Below are 19,054 nucleotides of genomic sequence, written 5' to 3'. Positions count from 1 at the left end.
TCCTAAACATTTTATTGTCGTCCGACATCAAAATCATTATGAAAAAGTATCGACAGACTGCATCAGCAGACTGGTGGTTCAAAATAGCTTAACTCATGTATTAACTCTTAACTCATGTATTTTAACACCAATAGACCCATCCGTGTAAACACAAATTTAGTATATATCAGTCTAGCAAACCAGGTAACTAAAAGCAACTTTTGAAACAATGTTTTGGTTAGTTTCTAGCTTGTTATCTGGCTAGCTAATGTTAAGTTAGCTGGCTAGCCAGTTCAAATAATGACCATATCAACATCTTAACTTTAGCTAATTTCTATGAATTATAATAAAATCACAAGAAGATCATTATTTACAAGTGAATGACAGGCTAATTACGGAAAATAGCTTACTGTTGTGACTGTGACTAAATAATAGCAAGTCATCCTACCAGAGAATTTTAGAACTTGGACACCTATATTCTAATTTGACTTTAGTGCAAGTCATGTTGTTCTTCACATTACCATCTCTTGTAAACAAACGTTATTCCAAATCAAATAAAAGTTCATTTGTCACATGCACATGGTTAGTGGAGTCTTGGTCCTCCAGAAAGTGCAGAGCATAAGCAACACTTTTGCAAGTTCTTCATTATATATATTTTTTTAAACAGTGAAACTATAAATGAGTAGATATGTTCTTTACCCAAATACATTTCATTTCTGTATTGAATTGTGATAAAGTTCCCATCTTTGTTTGTGAACTTCTTCATATAAACTAACACAAACACACACACACACAGTATTGTACAGCTTGCCTTGTGGGGACACACAATTCAGTCCCATTCAAAACCCTATTTTCCCTAACCCCTAACCCCTAATCCTAACCCTAACCCATACTCTTACCCTAACCATAACCCTAACCTTAACCCAAAAAAACAAACTTAAACCTAACCCCTAACCCTAAATCTATCCCTAGTCCTAACCCTAACCCTAATTCTAACCCTAAGACTAATTCTAAACTTAACCCTAAACCCCCTAGAAATAGCATTTGACCTCGTGGGGACTAACAAAATGTCCTCAGTTGGTCAACTTTTTGTTTGCTTAATATTCTTTTGGGGACTTCTGGTCTCACTCTCTCTCACACACACACACACACACACACACACACACACACACACACACACACACACACACACACACACACACACACACACACACACACACACACACACACACACACACACACACAACACACACACACACACGCACACACGCACGCACGCACGCACGCACGCACGCACGCACGCACGCACGCACACACACACACACACACACACACACACACACACACACACACACACACACACACACACACACACACACACACACACACACTTCTTATTCTAAACCTGTCTTTCCTGCTCCTCTCCTGCTTCCAGAGACAGATTCCGGACCATGGTGAATGTTATGGGGGATGCGTTGGCCACAGGTATCATGGCCCATATCTGCAGAAAAGACTTTATCAAGGAAGGAGATGGTGTGAGTATCTGCCTGTCTTACACCCTTTTCACACTAGTGTGCTGAGCCAAGTCGTCCTGTGCTGAGCAGAGCCGTATTGTGCTGAGCCAAGTCGTCCTGTGCTGAGCAGAGCCGTATTGCGCTGAACCAAGCCATCCTGTGCTTAGCAGAGCCGTATTGTGCTGAGCTAAGCCGTCCTGTGCTGAGCAGAGCGGTATTGTGCTGAGCCAAGCCGTCCTGTGCTGAACCAAGCCATCCTGTGCTGAGCAGAGCCGTATTGCGCGTGCTGAGCCAAGCCGTCCTGTGCTGAGCAGAGCAGTATTGTGCTGAACCAAGCCATCCTGTGCTGAGCAGAGCGGTATTGTGCTGAGCCAAGCCGTCCTGTGCTGAGCAGAGCGGTATTGTGCTGAACTGAGACCTACTGTGCTGAGGCTGTCGGCACTGTCATGCCGAGGCGTACTGTGCTTCGGATATTTTATTTTCCAGCATGGTTCCAGCAACAATAGCCAGCACAGTACGGCTCAGCTTGGCTTGGCTCATTAGTGTTACTATACCAGTTGCCATCATGGAACTTAGCTAGTTCCCCACAGAGTCCAACTCCTGTTAAATTCAGCTTCCCTAAGGAGAGAGCTGAGGGCAAGACACACTGAGTAACCTGGCTGCTATATCCAATTATCCCACTCTGCTGGATGTTAATGCTATGGCTCAGAGCTCAGAGCGACATGACTGTAGTCTGTCAACAACAATAGTGTGAATATCTGACTTTACTGCTTTATCAGGAATCATAATTTGTTATGTAATAAAAAAACAGTTAATTTTTTCATTTTGAATTCAGGGAGACATTTTGACAAGGCCAAGGTTCTTGTTTTCTAGTTGAAAACCTTGCAAACCTTTTTCCTTTACAAAAGTAGTCTATCTATATGCCTCTACATATTTCCCCATCTGTACCTTAATCCATCTTCCTCTCACCCTTTCCCTTTCTCCCTCTCTCTCTCGCTTTCTTTCAATTTCTCCCCATCCTACCTGTCTCTTGCTCTCTCTCTCTCTCTCTCTCTCTCTCCCTCTCTTTCTCTCTCTCTCTCCCTCTATTTCCATTGCTCCTTCTTTCTCTCTCCTCCCCCCCCCTCCCTCTCTCCTAGGTGCCTCTGATCTGTGAGACCAAGCCCATGATAAACATCCAGCAGCACATGAACTGTGAGAACAACAACGGTAGCTACCAGCCACCTCCCCAGTGCTCAGGGGATAAACCAGACGCCTTCCCCCCCGACGTTGCCCGCCTCATGCAGTTGGAGGAAGGGGTGCGGCCCCCGCCCCCTCCGGAGAGGAAAAAGCCCCCTGTGCCTCCCAGGCAGCTGAAGAAGGATAAGGACCACTGTGCCATTGATATGAATGGCCTGGAAACCAACGTATAGGTCCCATACCTCACATCACCACCACTCATCCCAACAGGACTGATGTGGAAAGCTCCACCGTCCATCACCAGTTGGAGGCGTTATTTTTCAACTGAGTCTCGTGGTTCAGTACGTCGGAATGAAAGGCCAACGCCACTGGAACTTATAGAGGTGAAGATGAATGAATAGATGAACAGAGAGAGCAATGATGGATCCCATCTTATTTTTTATTGTTATTGTTGACTGATCGAGTCACTCATTTTCATTTTCTGTTTTGTTTGTGAGAAACGTGAGATTTGCGACAAGACTTTGTTCTGTGCTTTCATTGATTGTGGATATAGGTTGGGAGCACCGGGATGGGGGCAGTACAGGCTTCTCTGAAACCTGACAGTGATGTACTGGGAAATAATTATTTTCCAGGATTCCTTCAAAGACTCAACACTAGCTGGGATAACTGAAGCACCGTGACAGTGGATGTTTATGGCCAAAGGGAGGACGTTCTGTATATGCTGTTCACTTTCCATATCACCTATACACACGGTTCACTTTCCAGACTACCTGTACAGTACACACTGTTCACTTTCCATATCACCTATACACAGGGTTCACTTTCCAGACTACCTGTACAGTACACACTGTTCACTTTCCATATCACCTATACACACGGTTCACTTTCAAGACTACCTGTACAGTACACACTGTTCACTTTCCATATCACCTATACACACGGTTCACTTTCCATATCACCTATACACACGGTTCACTTTCCATATCACCTATACACACGGTTCACTTTCCATATCACCTATACACACGGTTCACTTTCCATATCACCTATACACACGGTTCACTTTCCAGACTACCTGTACAGTACACACTGTTCACTTTCCAGACCATCTGTACACACATGTACATACCTGTACATCCCATAGCTGCATAGCAGGAAATGCTCAGTCTGTGTGCACTTACTGTATGTGTGTGGGCCTGTGAACACTCTGCAAGGTGGAAGAATTTTCTCCACTCTTAGAAATGTGTACATACTTGTAATACTATTTGCATTGCTTGAGGTACGTAGATATTGTCTTTGATATTTCAATTTTATAATATTTATTTCTTGATCATTTTATTGTCATCCTGAGCAACATTTCTGCAGAAAAGCGCAAATGGGCCATATGAGTACGTTTTGTGGCTCTTGCTACTGTCACTGTCTGCAACATAAAATAAGTGAATAAGACAGCTTTCTTTGTCATGAAACCGAGCAGAAAAGAGAGAGGACGACAAGATGTCAGAAGTCTAATTAGCCAGCAGCTCCGACCCGCTTGCTTACAGCTGCACTAGGGTCAGACAGCATTCCTGTGTACATTGACACCGTGGAGCTGGCGCAAGATATGGCTCGGAAAACGTACCTCAATCCAGGGATGAGAAATGCTTTGTACTCTGAATTGTCCCATTATCCAAACTGTTACACTGATAAGATTGAACAACTGCTAAGTTTAAGCAGTCATTCAATCTTCTCAGCGTAACAATTGGGATAATGGGACAATTCGGAGTATAATGCATTTCTCATCCCTGGATTGAGGTACGTTTTCCGAGCCATATGTCACGGCGGCTCTGAAGTGTCTTTTTTCACACAGCAATGATGACCAACCCTGGTGCAGCTGTAAGCAAGTGGGTCGGATCTGCTGGCTAGTCTAATCTGAGAGACATTCGTCTTTCAAAAAATTGCCCTTCTTTCATTTTTCTTCTCTTTTATTTATTTTGATTTAGTATTTATTTGTTGCCTTAACGAAGCCGGTGGTGCTGAGTGGGGGAAAGAGGACTTTTCAAGGTTTAACCACCTTGCTACTGATCATGAAATACCATTGATGTTACCCTATAGATAAAAGCTTCTCAATCTTTTTGTGCACTGATATACAAAGGTCACATTATTTTTAAAGCTTTGTCCATTTCACTTTTTTTCTTTTTTGGAAGTTATTACGTTTAAATTACATGTGAATAGAGGTGATGCTTACACGAGACATTATTCATTAAAAGTGGTGTAAAGTACTTAAGTAAAAATACTTAAAGGTACTGCTTAAGTAGTTTTTTGGGGTACTTTACTTTTCTATTTATATTTTGGACAACTTTAACTTCACTACATTCCTAAAGAAAATGATGTACTACTTAAGAATTTTGGGGGTTTGCTTTACTTTGCTATTTATATTTTGGACAACTTTAACTTCACTACATTCCTAAAGAAAATGATGTACTACTTAAGAATTTTGGGGGGTATCTGTACTTTACTTTGCTATTTATATTTTGGACAACTTTAACTTCACTACATTCCTAAAGAAAATGATGTACTACTTAAGAATTTTGGGGGGTATCTGTACTTTACTTTGCTATTTATATTTTGGACAACTTTAACTTCACTACATTCCTAAAGAAAATGATGTACTACTTAAGAATTTTGGGGGGTATCTGTACTTTACTTTGCTATTTATATTTTGGACAACTTTTACTTCACTACATTCCTAAAGAAAATGACGTACTTACTCCGTACATTTTCCCTGACACCCAAAAGTACTCTTTACATTTTGAATGCATAGCAGGGCAATAAAATTGTCTAATTCACACACTTTTTAAAAGAACATCCCTGGTCATCCCTACAGCCTCTTATCTGGTGGACTCACTAAACACATGCTTTGTTTGTAAATGATGTCTGAGTGTTGGAGTGTGCCCATGGCTATCCGTAAATAAATAATAATTAAAAAATGATGCCGACTGGTTTGCTTAATATAGTGTTTTATACTTTTACTTTTAATACTTAAGTATATTTGATTTACTTCTCACTTGAGTCATTTTTTATTGATGTATTCTTACTTTTACTCAAGTATGACAATTGTGTACCTTTTCCACCACTGTGAATTAGTTGGTTGGTTGGGTTACCTGTTGTTTTGTACTAAATGGTAGTCATCATGTTCTGTGCAAAGTGGCCATCAATTACAATTATGTCAATGCTGGCCTCTTATGTCACACACAACCACAGTAGATTATCATGTGTTTCTTTCCATTATATATATTTCCTAGAACTAACTCAGCCCTTCTATAATTGGCAGTCTTGAAAAAAACAAGCGCAACATCTGGGTTACATCTGGGTTACAGAAACTTCGTAGAGCATCCGTTGGCCTGTTATCACAGAGGATGTTGTGTTGGAATATGGAACTGGAATATAGAACTGTGGAATCATAGGAACTATGGAACTAAGAGGCTGTGACATTTTAATGAATGTGTCGTGCAGCATTGGGCTCAGGATTTTTCCTCTGCTCGCATGTTTCTCGTCACTCTAGGATTAGCACACCAATTGAGTAAGTCTCTGCTGTTCACGGTGTGTTGAGGGACGACGCCTTTACATTCCATCAGCCCAGTCCTGAACATACAGTATATCCACACTTCTTAGAGAGATCAATGATGGTGTAATTCAATAGAAAAGTATTACGTCACTCCAAACTGCTTTGACAAGGAAGATCAAACTGGCCCAAATGAATGAGCCAATTTTACCCACTGAGTAAAATATTGGATTTGTCTCGGGGAGAAGTAAATGTCAGGCATTTTTGTTGAAATGTATCTCCACCTCACTCACAGTGGTTTATCTACATTCTGTTGTATTACCCTGTTATGTTCTCAATGACTTTCCTGCCTCCCTACATCCCGGCTATTTATTTTGCTCTCTTTTATATTGAATGTTGTAGTAGAGTTGGATAAAGGGTAAATAGCAGGAGGATAGATTTCCCTGCTGGGCAGACAGGCAGACCGGAGGCAGACCTATGTTATTTGATTTACTGTTCTGCCATATAGTGCACCATTTTTGACCAGGGTCCCATAGGATACAGTTGAAGTCGGAAGTTTACATACACTTAGGTTGGAGTCATTAAAACTCTTTTTTTCAACCACTCCACAAATTTCTTGTTAACAAACTATAGTTTTGGCAAGTCGGTTAGGAAATGTACTTTGTGCATGACACAAGTAAATGTTCAAACAATTGTTAACAGACAGATTATTTCACTTATAATTCACTGTATCACAATTCCAGTGGGTCAGTTTACATACACTAAATTGACTGTGCCTTTAAATAGCTTGGAAAATTCCAGAAAATGATGTCATGGATTTAGAAGCTTCTGATAGGCTAATTGACATCATTTGAGTCAATTGGAGGTGTAACTGTGGATGTATTTCAAGGCCTACCTTCAAACTCAGTGCCTCTTTGCTTGACATCATGATCAAAATCACCCAAGACCTCAGAAAATAAATTGTAGACCTCCACAAATCTGGTACATCCTTGGGAGCAAAAAAAAAAAAAAAACAACAGTACGCAAGTATAAACACCATGGGACCACGCAGCCTTCACACCCTCAGGAATGAGACGCATTCTGTCTCCTAGAGATTAACGTACTTTGGTGCGAAAAATGCAAAACAATTCCAGAACATCAGCAACGGACCTTGTGAAGATGCTGGAGGAAACAGGTACCAAAGTATCTATATCCACAGTAAAACGAGTCCTATATCGACATAACCTGAAAGGCCGCTCAGCAAGGAAGACGCCACTGCTCCAAAACCGCCATAAGAAAGCCAAACTACGGTTTGCAACTGCACATGGGGGCAAAGATTGTACTTTTGGGAGAAATGTCCTCTGGTCTGATGAAACAAAAATAAAACTGTTTGGCCATAATGACCATCATTATGTTAGGAGGAAAAAGGAGAGGCTTGCAAGCCGAAGAACACCATCACAACCGTGAAGCACAGGGGTGGCAGCATCATGTTGTGAGGGTGCTTTTCTGCAGGAGGGACTGGTGCACTTCACAAAATAGATGGCATCATGAGGGAAAATTATGTGGTTATATTGAAGCAACATCTCAAGACATCAATCAGGAAGTTAAAGCTTTGCGGCAATGGGGTCTTCCAAATGGACAATGACCCCAAGTATACTTCTAAAGTTGTGGCAGAATGGCTTAAGGACAACAAAGTCAAGGTATTGGAGTGGACATCACAAAGCTTTGACCTCAATCCCATAGAAAATGTGTGGGTAGAACTGAAAAAGAGTGTGCGAGCAGCATGGAGGCCTACAAACCTGATTCAGTTACACTAGCTCTGTCAGGAGGAATGGGCCAAAATTCACACAACTTATTGTGGAAAGCTTGTGGAAGGCTACCTGAAACGTTTGACCCAAGTTAAACAATTTAAAGTCAATGCTGCCAAATACTAATTGAGTGTATGTAGTGACCTAAGACAGGGACTGACCTAAGACAGGGAATTTTTAAATGTCAGGAATTGTGAAAAACTGAGTTAAAATGTATTTGGCTAAGGTGTATGTAAACTTCAACTGTATGTAGAGTGCCATTTTGGAAGCAGACAAAATGAATAGTTGGATTACTTGAACATGAAAATTATTGTGAAACTTTGTTTGAACGTTGTTCAAAACCAAAATCACAACATTTGTTCTAGATTGTCTCTGTTTCTATCTACATGAGGATTTAAATAAAATTACATTTTATATACAGTAGCAGTCAAAAGTTTGGACACATCTACTCATTCAAGGGTTTTATTTTCTTGTTACTATTTTCTACATTGTAAAATAATGTGAAGACATCAAAACTATGAAATATCACCCAACCTCAACCCAATTGGGATAGTTTGGGATGAGTTTGACCGCGGAGTGAAGGAAAAGCAGCCAACAAGGGCTCTGTTTGCTGAAATTCCACAAATTAACTCTTAACAACTGTTAATTGAAATGCATTCCAGTTGACTACCTCATGAAGCTGGTTGAGAGAATGCCAAAAGTGTTCAAAGCTGTCATCAAGGCAAAGGGTGGCTTAATTGAAGAATCTCAAATATAAAATATATTTTTATATGTTTAACACTTTTTGGGTTACTTCCATATGTGTTATTTCATAGTATTTCATAGTTTTGATGTCTTCACTATTATTCTACAAATAATGTGTTATTTCATAGTTTTGATGTCTTCACTATTATTCTACAAATAATTATTATTCTACAAATTAAGAAAAACCATTGAATGCGTAGGTGTGTCAAACTATGGCCTTCTGTAGCTCAGTTGGTAGAGCATGGCGTTTGTTACGCCAGGGTAGTGGGTTCGATTCCCGGGATCACCCATACGTAGAATGTATGCACACATGACTGTAAGTCGCTTTGGATAAAAGCGTCTGCTAAATGGCATATATTATTATTATAAACTTTTGACTGGTACTGTATATTTCACTCTTAATATTGGGTTGTGCTCAGAAAACTGTTCATGCAGGAAGTTTATTTTTATTTTTCCATCGATGTAAAGGAAAATACTTCAAATATTTAATAATTTTTCAAATAAGGCATTGCTGTGTGAAATCCCTACGCATAAATCCGAAGGTGCAATACATAGAAAAGCATTGGTTCATAGCAACAAGATTAATTTAATAGCATGAGTTTTTCAGAAACCATATACAAATATTTGCAATCATTATCATTGTAAAACAAGACTGGATTAAAGCAAGGCATTAGATTAGCAGCATGGATCAAGCTCCTGGTAGGCTGAGCGAGGGAGGAGATTGTGACACAGTCACGGAACTTCTGTGGCATATTAACGATGATATAAGAATAACAGAATGACATAAAGCCAGACTGTCTTACCAGGCAATGACACACAATCACAGCCAGAGCCAGTATCCACAAAGCATCTCAGAGTAGGAGTGCTGATATAGGATCAGTTTAGCCTTTTAGACCATAATGAATAAGAGCGGGGATCTGATCCAAGATCAGTACTCCTAGTCTTTACTGTACAGATGTAGGATCTTCATTTGAGCCAGTTTGCTACAGCAGGAAAATAATCCTGCTGTAACAGGAAATGGAAATGTGAATTATTATGTGGATTATAATTCATGAACATCTTTGTAGGAGTTGATACATTCTTTTGCAATGGAAAATCAAGTGAGAATTACAAACTCCAGAAACCTTACACTACGGTACACAATTTACATTTCCTGCATTGCAGGAAAGTTCTCCTGCAACAGGGTGATCAAATTAAGATCCTACATCTGTATGAATACAGGCTCAGAACTGATGACAATAACTTCAAATCTTCTTTGTATGGTGACACAGCTAGCATACAGTAAAGTTCAGAGATGGGACTCATACAGCATGATCAACATATGAGGTCTGACTGTCTCTTTCTTTCTGGTTACACTAACCTGGTGGTGAGACAAGCGGTGTCCCAATTGGCACACTATTCCCTATATAGTGCAGTACTTTTGACCAGAGCCCTATAGGCCCTAGTCAAATGTAGTGCAAACAATAGTGAATGGGGTGCAATTTGGGATGAACAAAAATCAACCGTATCTGTCGTTGCATAGACAAGCAAAGGCCAGAAAAATAAAAAACACAACAAACAAAAATACAATTTCATCTAGTATCCTGCACCAGAGATATGTGCATCTGCAATTCACCACTATATGCAATGGGACAAAATACCACGTTCCCCTTCCATTCATATTTTAATTTACATTTTTGAATTGAGTCTGATCTACTGCAAAAATAAATGTTTCTGTACGTTCAAAATAACAGGACTTTGGGATGGCATCTCAAACAACTGCACCATTTGGTTCCGATCATTCAAGCAGCTTGTGTCCATGGGCTAAACTTATTAAGCAAATCCCTCTCCCACTTCCTCTATCTCTTCCTCCTCCTCTTCCTCTTGTCCGAAGGGGGGTCCGGGGGAGCCAGAGGGGTCGGAGTGACTCAAGTGGCCAATGTCTAGCACCCGCAGGTTGGTCAGGTGTTTGAAGGAGCTCTCCTTCACAGAGTGGGCTGACAGACGGTTGAACCTGAGAGGGGGACAGAGCAAAGGTCTGTGGGGGTCAGGGCCCGTATTCACAAACTGTCTCATAGTAGGAGGGCATATAGGATCCGTTTTGTCTTTTTGTCTTTTTTTTTCATCATTAGATCATGAATAAGATTATATGGCCTGGATGATCTGATCCTAGACTTGAATTCTATATAACTAGCAACTAATCATAACAAAAGAAATCAGGTGCTGAATTTCTCAATATTATGTGATGGGTGACTGAGCAGATGCTGGAGTTTGATGTGTAAACCAGCACAGCAAGAGCTGCTAACCGATAGGACGTTGTGTTTAGAATCTGAACGAGCATATTATGAGAACCAATCCAATATGGACATTGTCCATAAGGACCGGCACAACATGTGGTGTAAACAAATCAGGTGTTGAGATTCAGTAAGTAAATAAGCACAGTATGTGGTCTTAGCCAATCAGATTGTCTGTCTGCTGTTCTGTCTATGAGTCAACTCTGATACTCTCTGTACTGCATCAAGGGTACATGACACCATGTTATCACAATCAAGCCAATGTCTTGAGTGTCAGTGAAGTGGATCCATCTTAGTTTATAATACACTCATGATCTGTCCCAGACACTCACACCTTCTACACACACACACACATATTTACAGTTGAAGTCTGCATACATAGTTTGCATACACCTTAGCCAAAACTGTTTACATACAGTTTTTCACAATTCCTGACATTTAATCCAAGTAAAAATTCCCTGTCTTTAGGTCAGTAAGGATCCCCACTTTATTTTAAGTATGTGAAATGTGAGAATAATAGTAGAGGGAAATATTTATTTCAGCTTTTATTCCTTTCATCACATTCCCAGTGGGTCAGAAGTTTACATACACTCAATTAGTATTTGGTAGCATTGACTTTAAATTGTTTAACTTGGGTCAAACGTTTCGGGTAGCCTTCCACAAGCCTCCCACAATAAGTTGGGTGAATTTTGGCCCATTCCTCCTGACAGAGCTGGTGTAACTGAGTCAGGTTTGTAGGCCTCCTTGCTCGCACACGCTTTTTCAGTTCTACCCACACATTTTCTATGGGATTGAGGTCAGGGCTTTGTGATGTCCACTCCAATACCTTGACTTTGTTGTCCTCAAGCCATTTTGCCACAACTTTGGAAGTATGCTTGGGGTCATTGTCCATTTGGAAGACCCATTTGCGACCAAGCTTTAACTTCCTGACTGATGTCTTGAGATGTTGCTTCAATATATCCACATAATTTTCCCTCATCATGATGCCATCTATTTTGTGAGGTGCACCAGTACCTCCTGCAGAAAAGCACCCCCACAACATGATGCTGCCACTCCCGTGCTTCAAGGTTGTGATGGTATTCTTCAGCTTGCAAGCCTCCCCCTTTTACCTCCTAACATAATGATGGTCATTATGGCCAAACTGTTCTATTTTTGTTTCATCAGACCAGAGGACATTTCTCCAAAAAGTACAATCTTTGTCCCCATGTGCAGTTGCAAACCATAGTCTGGCTTTTTTATGGAAGTTTTGGAGCAGTGGCTTCTTCCTTGCTGAGCGGCCTTTCAGCTTATGTTGATATAGGACTCGTTTTACTGTGGCTATAGATACTTTTGTACCTGTTTCCTCTAGCATCTTCACAAGGTCCTTTGCTGTTGTTCTGGGATTGATTTGCACTTTTTGCACCAAAGTATGTTCATATCTAGGAGACAGAACGCGTCTCCTTCCTGAGTGGTATGACAGCTGCGTGGTCCCATGGTGTTCATACTTGCGTACTACTGTTTGTACAGATGAACGTGGTACCTTCAGGCGTTTGGAAATTGCTCCCAAGGATGAATTTTTTGGATAATTTCTTTCAATTTTCCCATGATGTCAAACAAAGAGGCACTGCGTTTGAAGGTAGGCCTTGAAATACATTCACAGTTACACCTCCAATTGACTAAAATGACTGTCAATTATCAGAAGCTTCTAATGCCATGACATCATTATCTGGAATTTTCCAAGCTGTTTAAAGACACAGTCAACTGAGTGTAATGTAAACTTCTGACCCACTGGAATTGTGATACAATGAATTATAAATTAAATAATCTGTCTGTAAACAATTGCTGGAAAAAATTACTTGTGTCATGCTCAAAGTAGATGTCCTAACCGACTTGCCAAAACTATAGTTTTTTAACAAGACATTTGTGGAGTGATTAAAAAACGAGTTTTAATGACTCCAACCTAAGTGTATGTAAACTTCCGACTTCAACTGTATATCTACGCACACTCAATGTAAACAGATGCATGCATAAGCTACACACACACAAACAAGCACACAACCCCCTTCCTCCCTCACTGAACCCATGCAGCATTCCATCCGCTGTAAATTGGCTCAGGCCAGCAGCTCCCACAGCTGTGGAGGGATTTAGAGGAAAAACAAGCGTTTCTAACTGCTGTGATACTTCAGCAGCTGCTGAGGCTGACCCCACAGCATGAAGAGACCAACAGGCTGGAGGACAGAGTGGGCTGGATGAGGTCAGGGCCTGTAAAGTCCTTGAGCTGATAAAACAGCCTAGAGCAGGCAGTCAGACTCCTGCTGAAAAAAACAGCTGTCTCTAAACCAACCAGACAAACCCTCAGGCCAGTGTTCCACCAATCTTAGATGATTTACTTTCCAAACTGACCACTGAGCAAAATGTCCTGAAATGATTAGTGGTCTAAGAGGTAAAGTGATATGATGGAAACTGATACTAACCTGGCTAGCTACATACACCAGTATCTATTCAGACCAGTGGTAGCAAGCAGATGAGGAGACAAGGATGTTAATGGTTTAGACTTTTGGGACCCAACTCCGCCCACAGACAAGGAAGAAGTCCGAAGAGGACAGACGGAAGGAAACTAAGAGAGAACTAGTTGGCAGGTCTGAGCTGTTTTAGTTGGAAATCCAATCATTTCACTTGATTTAATCAATAGTAAAAGCAGCAGAGCATCAGAACTAGACACAGAGGGAGTATCCCTAAATCTTTACCACCATCAGTTCTGTTCTATCCTGCAAAAAACAGATGAACAGGAATTTACACCCAAATGAAACAGTGACTTATACTAGGTTATCAATGCTGAGTTTTAGAAAAGCACCGGATTAATTTACATAATATACATTTCATACCCCAACCAGATAATTAGGAGAGTTTAGGAAAGTAGATCAATTACAAAACAACCATCTGATGGGTACTTTACATTGCGTATATGTGTAGGAGATTTTAATGAGTACAGTCAACACAGAGGTAAAGCAGAAGGACAACTTGTTCCGTCAGCAGCTCCCTCCTTCTCTGTGTCCGTTACATAAGTCTCCTCAGCACAGCGCAACATAGAACAGGTCCAAACAGAAAATAACCACACGGAAGGATGATGAGGGAACTATCAACCAAATGTCCATCAGAGCCCTGGGACTGCGTCCCAAATGGCAAGCTAATTCCATATACAGTACACTACATTTGAGTAGGGCTCGTTTCAAAAGTAGTGCACTATATAGGGAATAGGGTGCCATTGGACGAAGCTTGGGACTCGACTAGGGGCTATGTGGCTCTGTCTTACTGCTGGCATCAATCAACAGGACTTAGTCACACACTCCCAGTAGAGGATGAATGGTGATGATTTGAGCTGAGTAGAGGGCCAGAAATGTCTCATTCAGAAACAATGCAACAGAAACGGATGGAACAGTGGAGTGGAAAGGAGAACACTGGGCCTCAGAGTTAATGGAAGGGGTCAGGAGTTGAATGACGGTTGAATTATTGTTATCTAAAAAGCATAGTAAAGTGTGTGTGTGTGTGTGTGTGTGTGTGTGTGTGTGTGTGTGTGTGTGTGTGTGTGTGTGTGTGTGTGTGTGTGTGTGTGTGTGTGTGTGTGTGTGTGTGTGTGTGTGTGTGTGTGTGTGTGTGTGTGTGTGTGTGTGTGTGTGTGTGTGTGTGTGTGTGTGTGGTGATTTGAGAGAGTTTGATTGACACTCGCATTTGATATTGGGACTTGAATTTACTGAACATGAGCTGTGGGTTTGAACTGAGAAATAGGTTCAGGTGCGAGTGTGTTTCTAGTTGTGTCGGTGTGTGTGTGCATGCATTAGTGTTTAGTCTCTCACCGTAGGAAGATGCCCTTGATGTTGGGGGTGCCCTCGAAGGCGGTGGCAGGGACAGTGCTGATACGATTGGACTGAAGGTACAGGTACTCCAGAGACTCAGGCAGGTCAGAGGGGACATGGGACAGCTGGTTACTGGACAGGTCCAATGTCTGGACGAACACATCAATCAAATCAATCACCTTGTATTTATTGGGCCCTTCTACACCATCAGAGTGCTAACGAACTACCAACAGTTCCAACAACTGAAGGTCAGAGCCAGCAGCCAGCTTTATCACACAGAAAACCTGTAGGTTCAGTAAACTGAGAGGAAAGAAGTGGTTGAGGGGATCAGACAGATTGTAATGGTGAGGTGTGTATTGGGGGGGGCAAAATACATCCTCTCTCTCCCTCTCTACTTCTCCCCTCTCCCCTCCACCTCACACACCCCAATAATCACCCGGTCTCACCGTCAGAGCTCTGAGCTCCATCCAGGCTCCCTGGTAGATGGAGTTGAGTTTGAGCTGGTTGTGGTTGAGGTGGATCTCCCTAAGCTTGGACATGCCCTGCAGCGCCCCCTCTGGTATGGAGGTCAGCTGGTTGTCCTTCACCCGGAGGACCTGCAGGGAGCGGGGAAGCCCCAGGGGCAGGGAGTGGAGGGCGTTCCCTGACAGGTCCAAGGTCTCCAGCAGACGCAGCTTCCTGAAAGCTGGACGATCAACGCGGTCTCATTAGAATATGTCACAATAGAGATATTTAACCACTGCGGTTACAGTTGAAGTCGGAAGTTTACATACACTTAGGTTGGAGTCATTAAAACTTGTTTTTCAACCACACAACAAATTTGTTGTTAACAAATTATAGTTTTGGCAAGTCGGTTAGGACATCTACTTCGTGCATGAAACAAGTCATTTTCCCAACAATTGTTTACAGACAGATTATTTCACTTATAATTAACTGTATCCACAATTACCACAATACCACAATTCCCATGGGTCAGAAAATTCCAGAAAATGATGTCATGGATTTAGAAGCTTCTGATAGGCTAATTGACATCATTTGAGTCAATTGGAGGTGTAACTGTTTTTCAAGGCCTACCTTCAAACTCAGTGCCTCTTTGCTTGACATCATGGGCAAATCGAAAGAAATCAGACAAGACCTCAGAAAAAAATTGTGGACCTCCACAAGTCTGGTTCATCCTTGGGAGCAATTTCCAAACGCCTGAAGGTACCACGTTCATCTGTACAAACAATACTACGCAAGTATAAACACCATGGGACCACGCAGCCGTCATACCGCTCAGGAAGAAGACGCGTTCTGGCCCAGGAGTGGGAAGGTGAACGGAAAGGCTCTGGAGCAACTAACCGCCCTTGCTGTCTCTGCCTGGCCGGTTCCCCTCTTTCCACTGGGATTCTCTGCCTCAAACCCTATTACAGGGGCTGAGTCACTGGCTTACTGGGGCTCTCTCATGCCGTCCCTGGAGGGGGTGCGTCACCTGAGTGGGTTGATTTACTGATGTGGTCATCCTGTCTGAGTTGGCGCCCCCCCTTGCGTTGTGCCATGGCGGAGATCTTTGTGGACTATACTCAGCCTTGTCTCAGGTTGGTAAGTTGGTGGTTGAAGATGTCCCTCTAGTGGTGTGGGGGCTGTGCTTTGGCAAAGTGGGTGAGGTTATATCCTTCCTGTTTGGCCCTGTCCCGGGGTGTCCTCGGATGGGGCCACAGTGTCTCCTGACCCCTCCTGTCTCAGCCTCCAGTATTTATGCTGCAGTAGTTTATGTGTCGGGGGGCTAGGGTCAGTTTGTTATATCTGGAGTACTTCTCCTGTCCTTTTCGGTGTCCTGTGTGAATCTAAGTGTGCGTTCTCTAATTCTCTCCTTCTCTCTTTCTTTCTCTCTCTCGGAGGACCTGAGCCCTAGGACCATGCCCCAGGACTACCTGACATGATGACTCCTTGCTGTCCCCAGTCCACCTGGCCGTGCTGCTGCTCCAGTTTCAACTGTTCTGCCTTATTATTATTCGACTATGCTGGTCATTTATGAACATTTTAAAATCTTGGCCATGTTCTGTTATAATCTCCACCCAGCACAGCCAGAAGAGGACTGGCCACCCCACATATGCTCTCTCTAATTCTCTCTTTCTTTCTTTCTCTCTCTCGGAGGACCTGAGCCCTAGGACCATGCCCCAGGACTACCTGACATGATCTCCTTGCTGTCCCCAGTCCACCTGACCGTGCTGCTACTCCAGTTTCAACTGTTCTGCCTTATTATTATACGACCATGCTGGTCATTTATGAACATTTGAACATCTTGGCCATGTTCTGTTATAATCTCCACCCGGCACAGCCAGAAGAGGACTGGCCACCCCACATAGCCTGGTTCCTCTCTAGGTTTCTTCCTAGGTTTTGGCCTTTCTAGGGAGTTTTTCCTAGCCACCGTGCTTCTACACCTGCATTGCTTGCTATTTGGGGTTTTAGGCTGGGTTTCTGTACAGCACTTTGAGATATCAGCTGATGTACGAAGGGCTATATAAATACATTTGATTTGATTTGATTTTGATTTGTCTCCTAGAGATGAACATATTTTGGTGCGAAAAGCGCAAATCAATCCCAGAACAACAGCAAAGGACCTTGTGAAGATGCTAGAGGAAACAGGTACAAAAGTATTTATATCCACAGTAAAACGAATCATATATCGACATAAACTGAAAGGCCGCTCAGCAAGAAAGAAGCCACTGCTCCAAAATCGCCATAAAAAAGCCATACTATGGTTTGCAACTGCACATGGGGACAAAGGTTGTACTTTTTGGAGACATGTTCTCTGGTCTCTGATGAAAGAAAAATAAAACTGTTTGGCCATAATGACCATTGTTATGTTTGGAGGAAAAAGGGGGAGGCTTGCAAGCCGAAGAACACCATCCCAACCGTGAAGCACGGGGGTGGCAGCATCATGTTGTGGAGGTGCTTTGCTGCAGGAGGTACTGGTGCACTTCACAAAATAGATGGCATCATGATGAGGGAAAATTATGAGGACATATTGAAGCAACATCTCAAGACATCTTCCAAATGAACAATGATGCCATGCATACTTCCAAAGTTGTGGCAAAATGGCTTGAGGACAACAAAGTCAAGGTATTGGAGTGGCCATCACAAAGCCCTGACCTCAATCCCATAGAAAATGTGTGGGCAGAACTGAAAAAGCGCGTGCGAGCAAGGAGGCCTACAAACCTGACTCAGTTACAACAGCTCTGTCAGGAGGAATGGGCCAAAATTCACCCAACTTATTGTGGGAGGCTTGTGGAAGGCTACCCGAAACGTTTGACCCAAGTTAAACAATTTAAAGTCAATGCTACCAAATACTAATTGAGTGTATGTAAACTTCTGACCCACTGGGAATGTGAAGAAAGAAATAAAAGCTGAAATAAATCATTCCCTCTACCATTATTCTGACATTTCATATAATTAAAATCAGGTGGTGATACTAACTGACCTAAGGCAGGACATTTGTACTAGGATTAAATGTCAGGAATTGTGCAAAACTGAGTTTAAATGTATTTGGCTAAGGTGTATATAAACTTTCGACTTCAACTGTTTATATCACCTGAGCTGAAATATCAGTTATGATGATGAAGACTTTATTTGAATCCATTTCTGTTTCATAATGCATTCCAGTATACATTCTGATATTCATGTAGACAGACATACAGAACATGACAAACATGACAAACAGTACATTGTGCAAGAGTCATCTAACATTAGACATACAGTATTCACATAGACAATTTCTGTACAGCATATTACAAAACACAAAAAAATATACATATACAGTTAATTCGGAAAGTATTCAGACCCCTTGACATTTTCCACATTTTGTTACATTACAGCCTTATTGAATAGTAATTTCATCATTCTGCACACAATACCCCATAATGACAAAGTAAAAACTGTTTTTTAGACATTTTAGCAAATGTATTACAAATAAAAAACTGAAATTTCTTTTTACGTAAGTATTCAGATGCTTTGCTATGAGACTTGAAATTGAGCTCAGGTGCATCCTGTTTCCATATATCAACCTTTAGATGTTTATAAACTTGGAGTCCACCTGTGGTAAATTCAATTGATTGGATATGATTTGGAAAGGCACACACCTGTCTATATAAGGCCCCACAGTTGACAGTGCATGTCAGAGCAAAAACCAAAAAACCAAGCCATGAGGTCAAAAAAATGTCTG

At 41.8% G+C, this 19,054-nt stretch overlaps 2 protein-coding genes across 2 annotated transcripts in view; one reads left to right on the top strand and one right to left on the bottom strand.

Moving 5' to 3' along the window:
- Positions 1–4,259, top strand: part of slc1a7b (solute carrier family 1 member 7b) — a 103,738-nt gene extending 99,479 nt beyond the window's left edge. The window contains exons 10-11 of the mRNA XM_046300565.1: positions 1,415–1,514; positions 2,633–4,259. Coding sequence (XP_046156521.1) covers positions 1,415–1,514; positions 2,633–2,905 — 373 coding nt within the window. The 3' untranslated portion in view covers positions 2,906–4,259. The remainder of the gene's footprint in view (positions 1–1,414; positions 1,515–2,632) is intronic.
- A 5,051-nt stretch (positions 4,260–9,310) lies between these two features.
- podn (podocan) overlaps positions 9,311–19,054 on the bottom strand; it is a 43,553-nt gene continuing 33,809 nt past the window's right edge. Inside the window, exons 11-13 of the mRNA XM_046300292.1 lie at positions 15,297–15,535; positions 14,851–14,999; positions 9,311–10,737 (exon numbers count right to left, since the gene is read on the bottom strand). Of these exons, the coding sequence (XP_046156248.1) occupies positions 10,557–10,737; positions 14,851–14,999; positions 15,297–15,535 (569 nt within the window). The 3' untranslated portion in view covers positions 9,311–10,556. The remainder of the gene's footprint in view (positions 10,738–14,850; positions 15,000–15,296; positions 15,536–19,054) is intronic.

The sequence above is a fragment of the Oncorhynchus gorbuscha genome, linkage group LG15 (assembly GCF_021184085.1).
Source record: "Oncorhynchus gorbuscha isolate QuinsamMale2020 ecotype Even-year linkage group LG15, OgorEven_v1.0, whole genome shotgun sequence".
Lineage (NCBI taxonomy): Eukaryota > Metazoa > Chordata > Actinopteri > Salmoniformes > Salmonidae > Oncorhynchus > Oncorhynchus gorbuscha.
The sequence above is the reverse complement of the archived record's forward strand: the minus strand, read 5'-3'. Positions and strand labels throughout refer to the sequence as shown.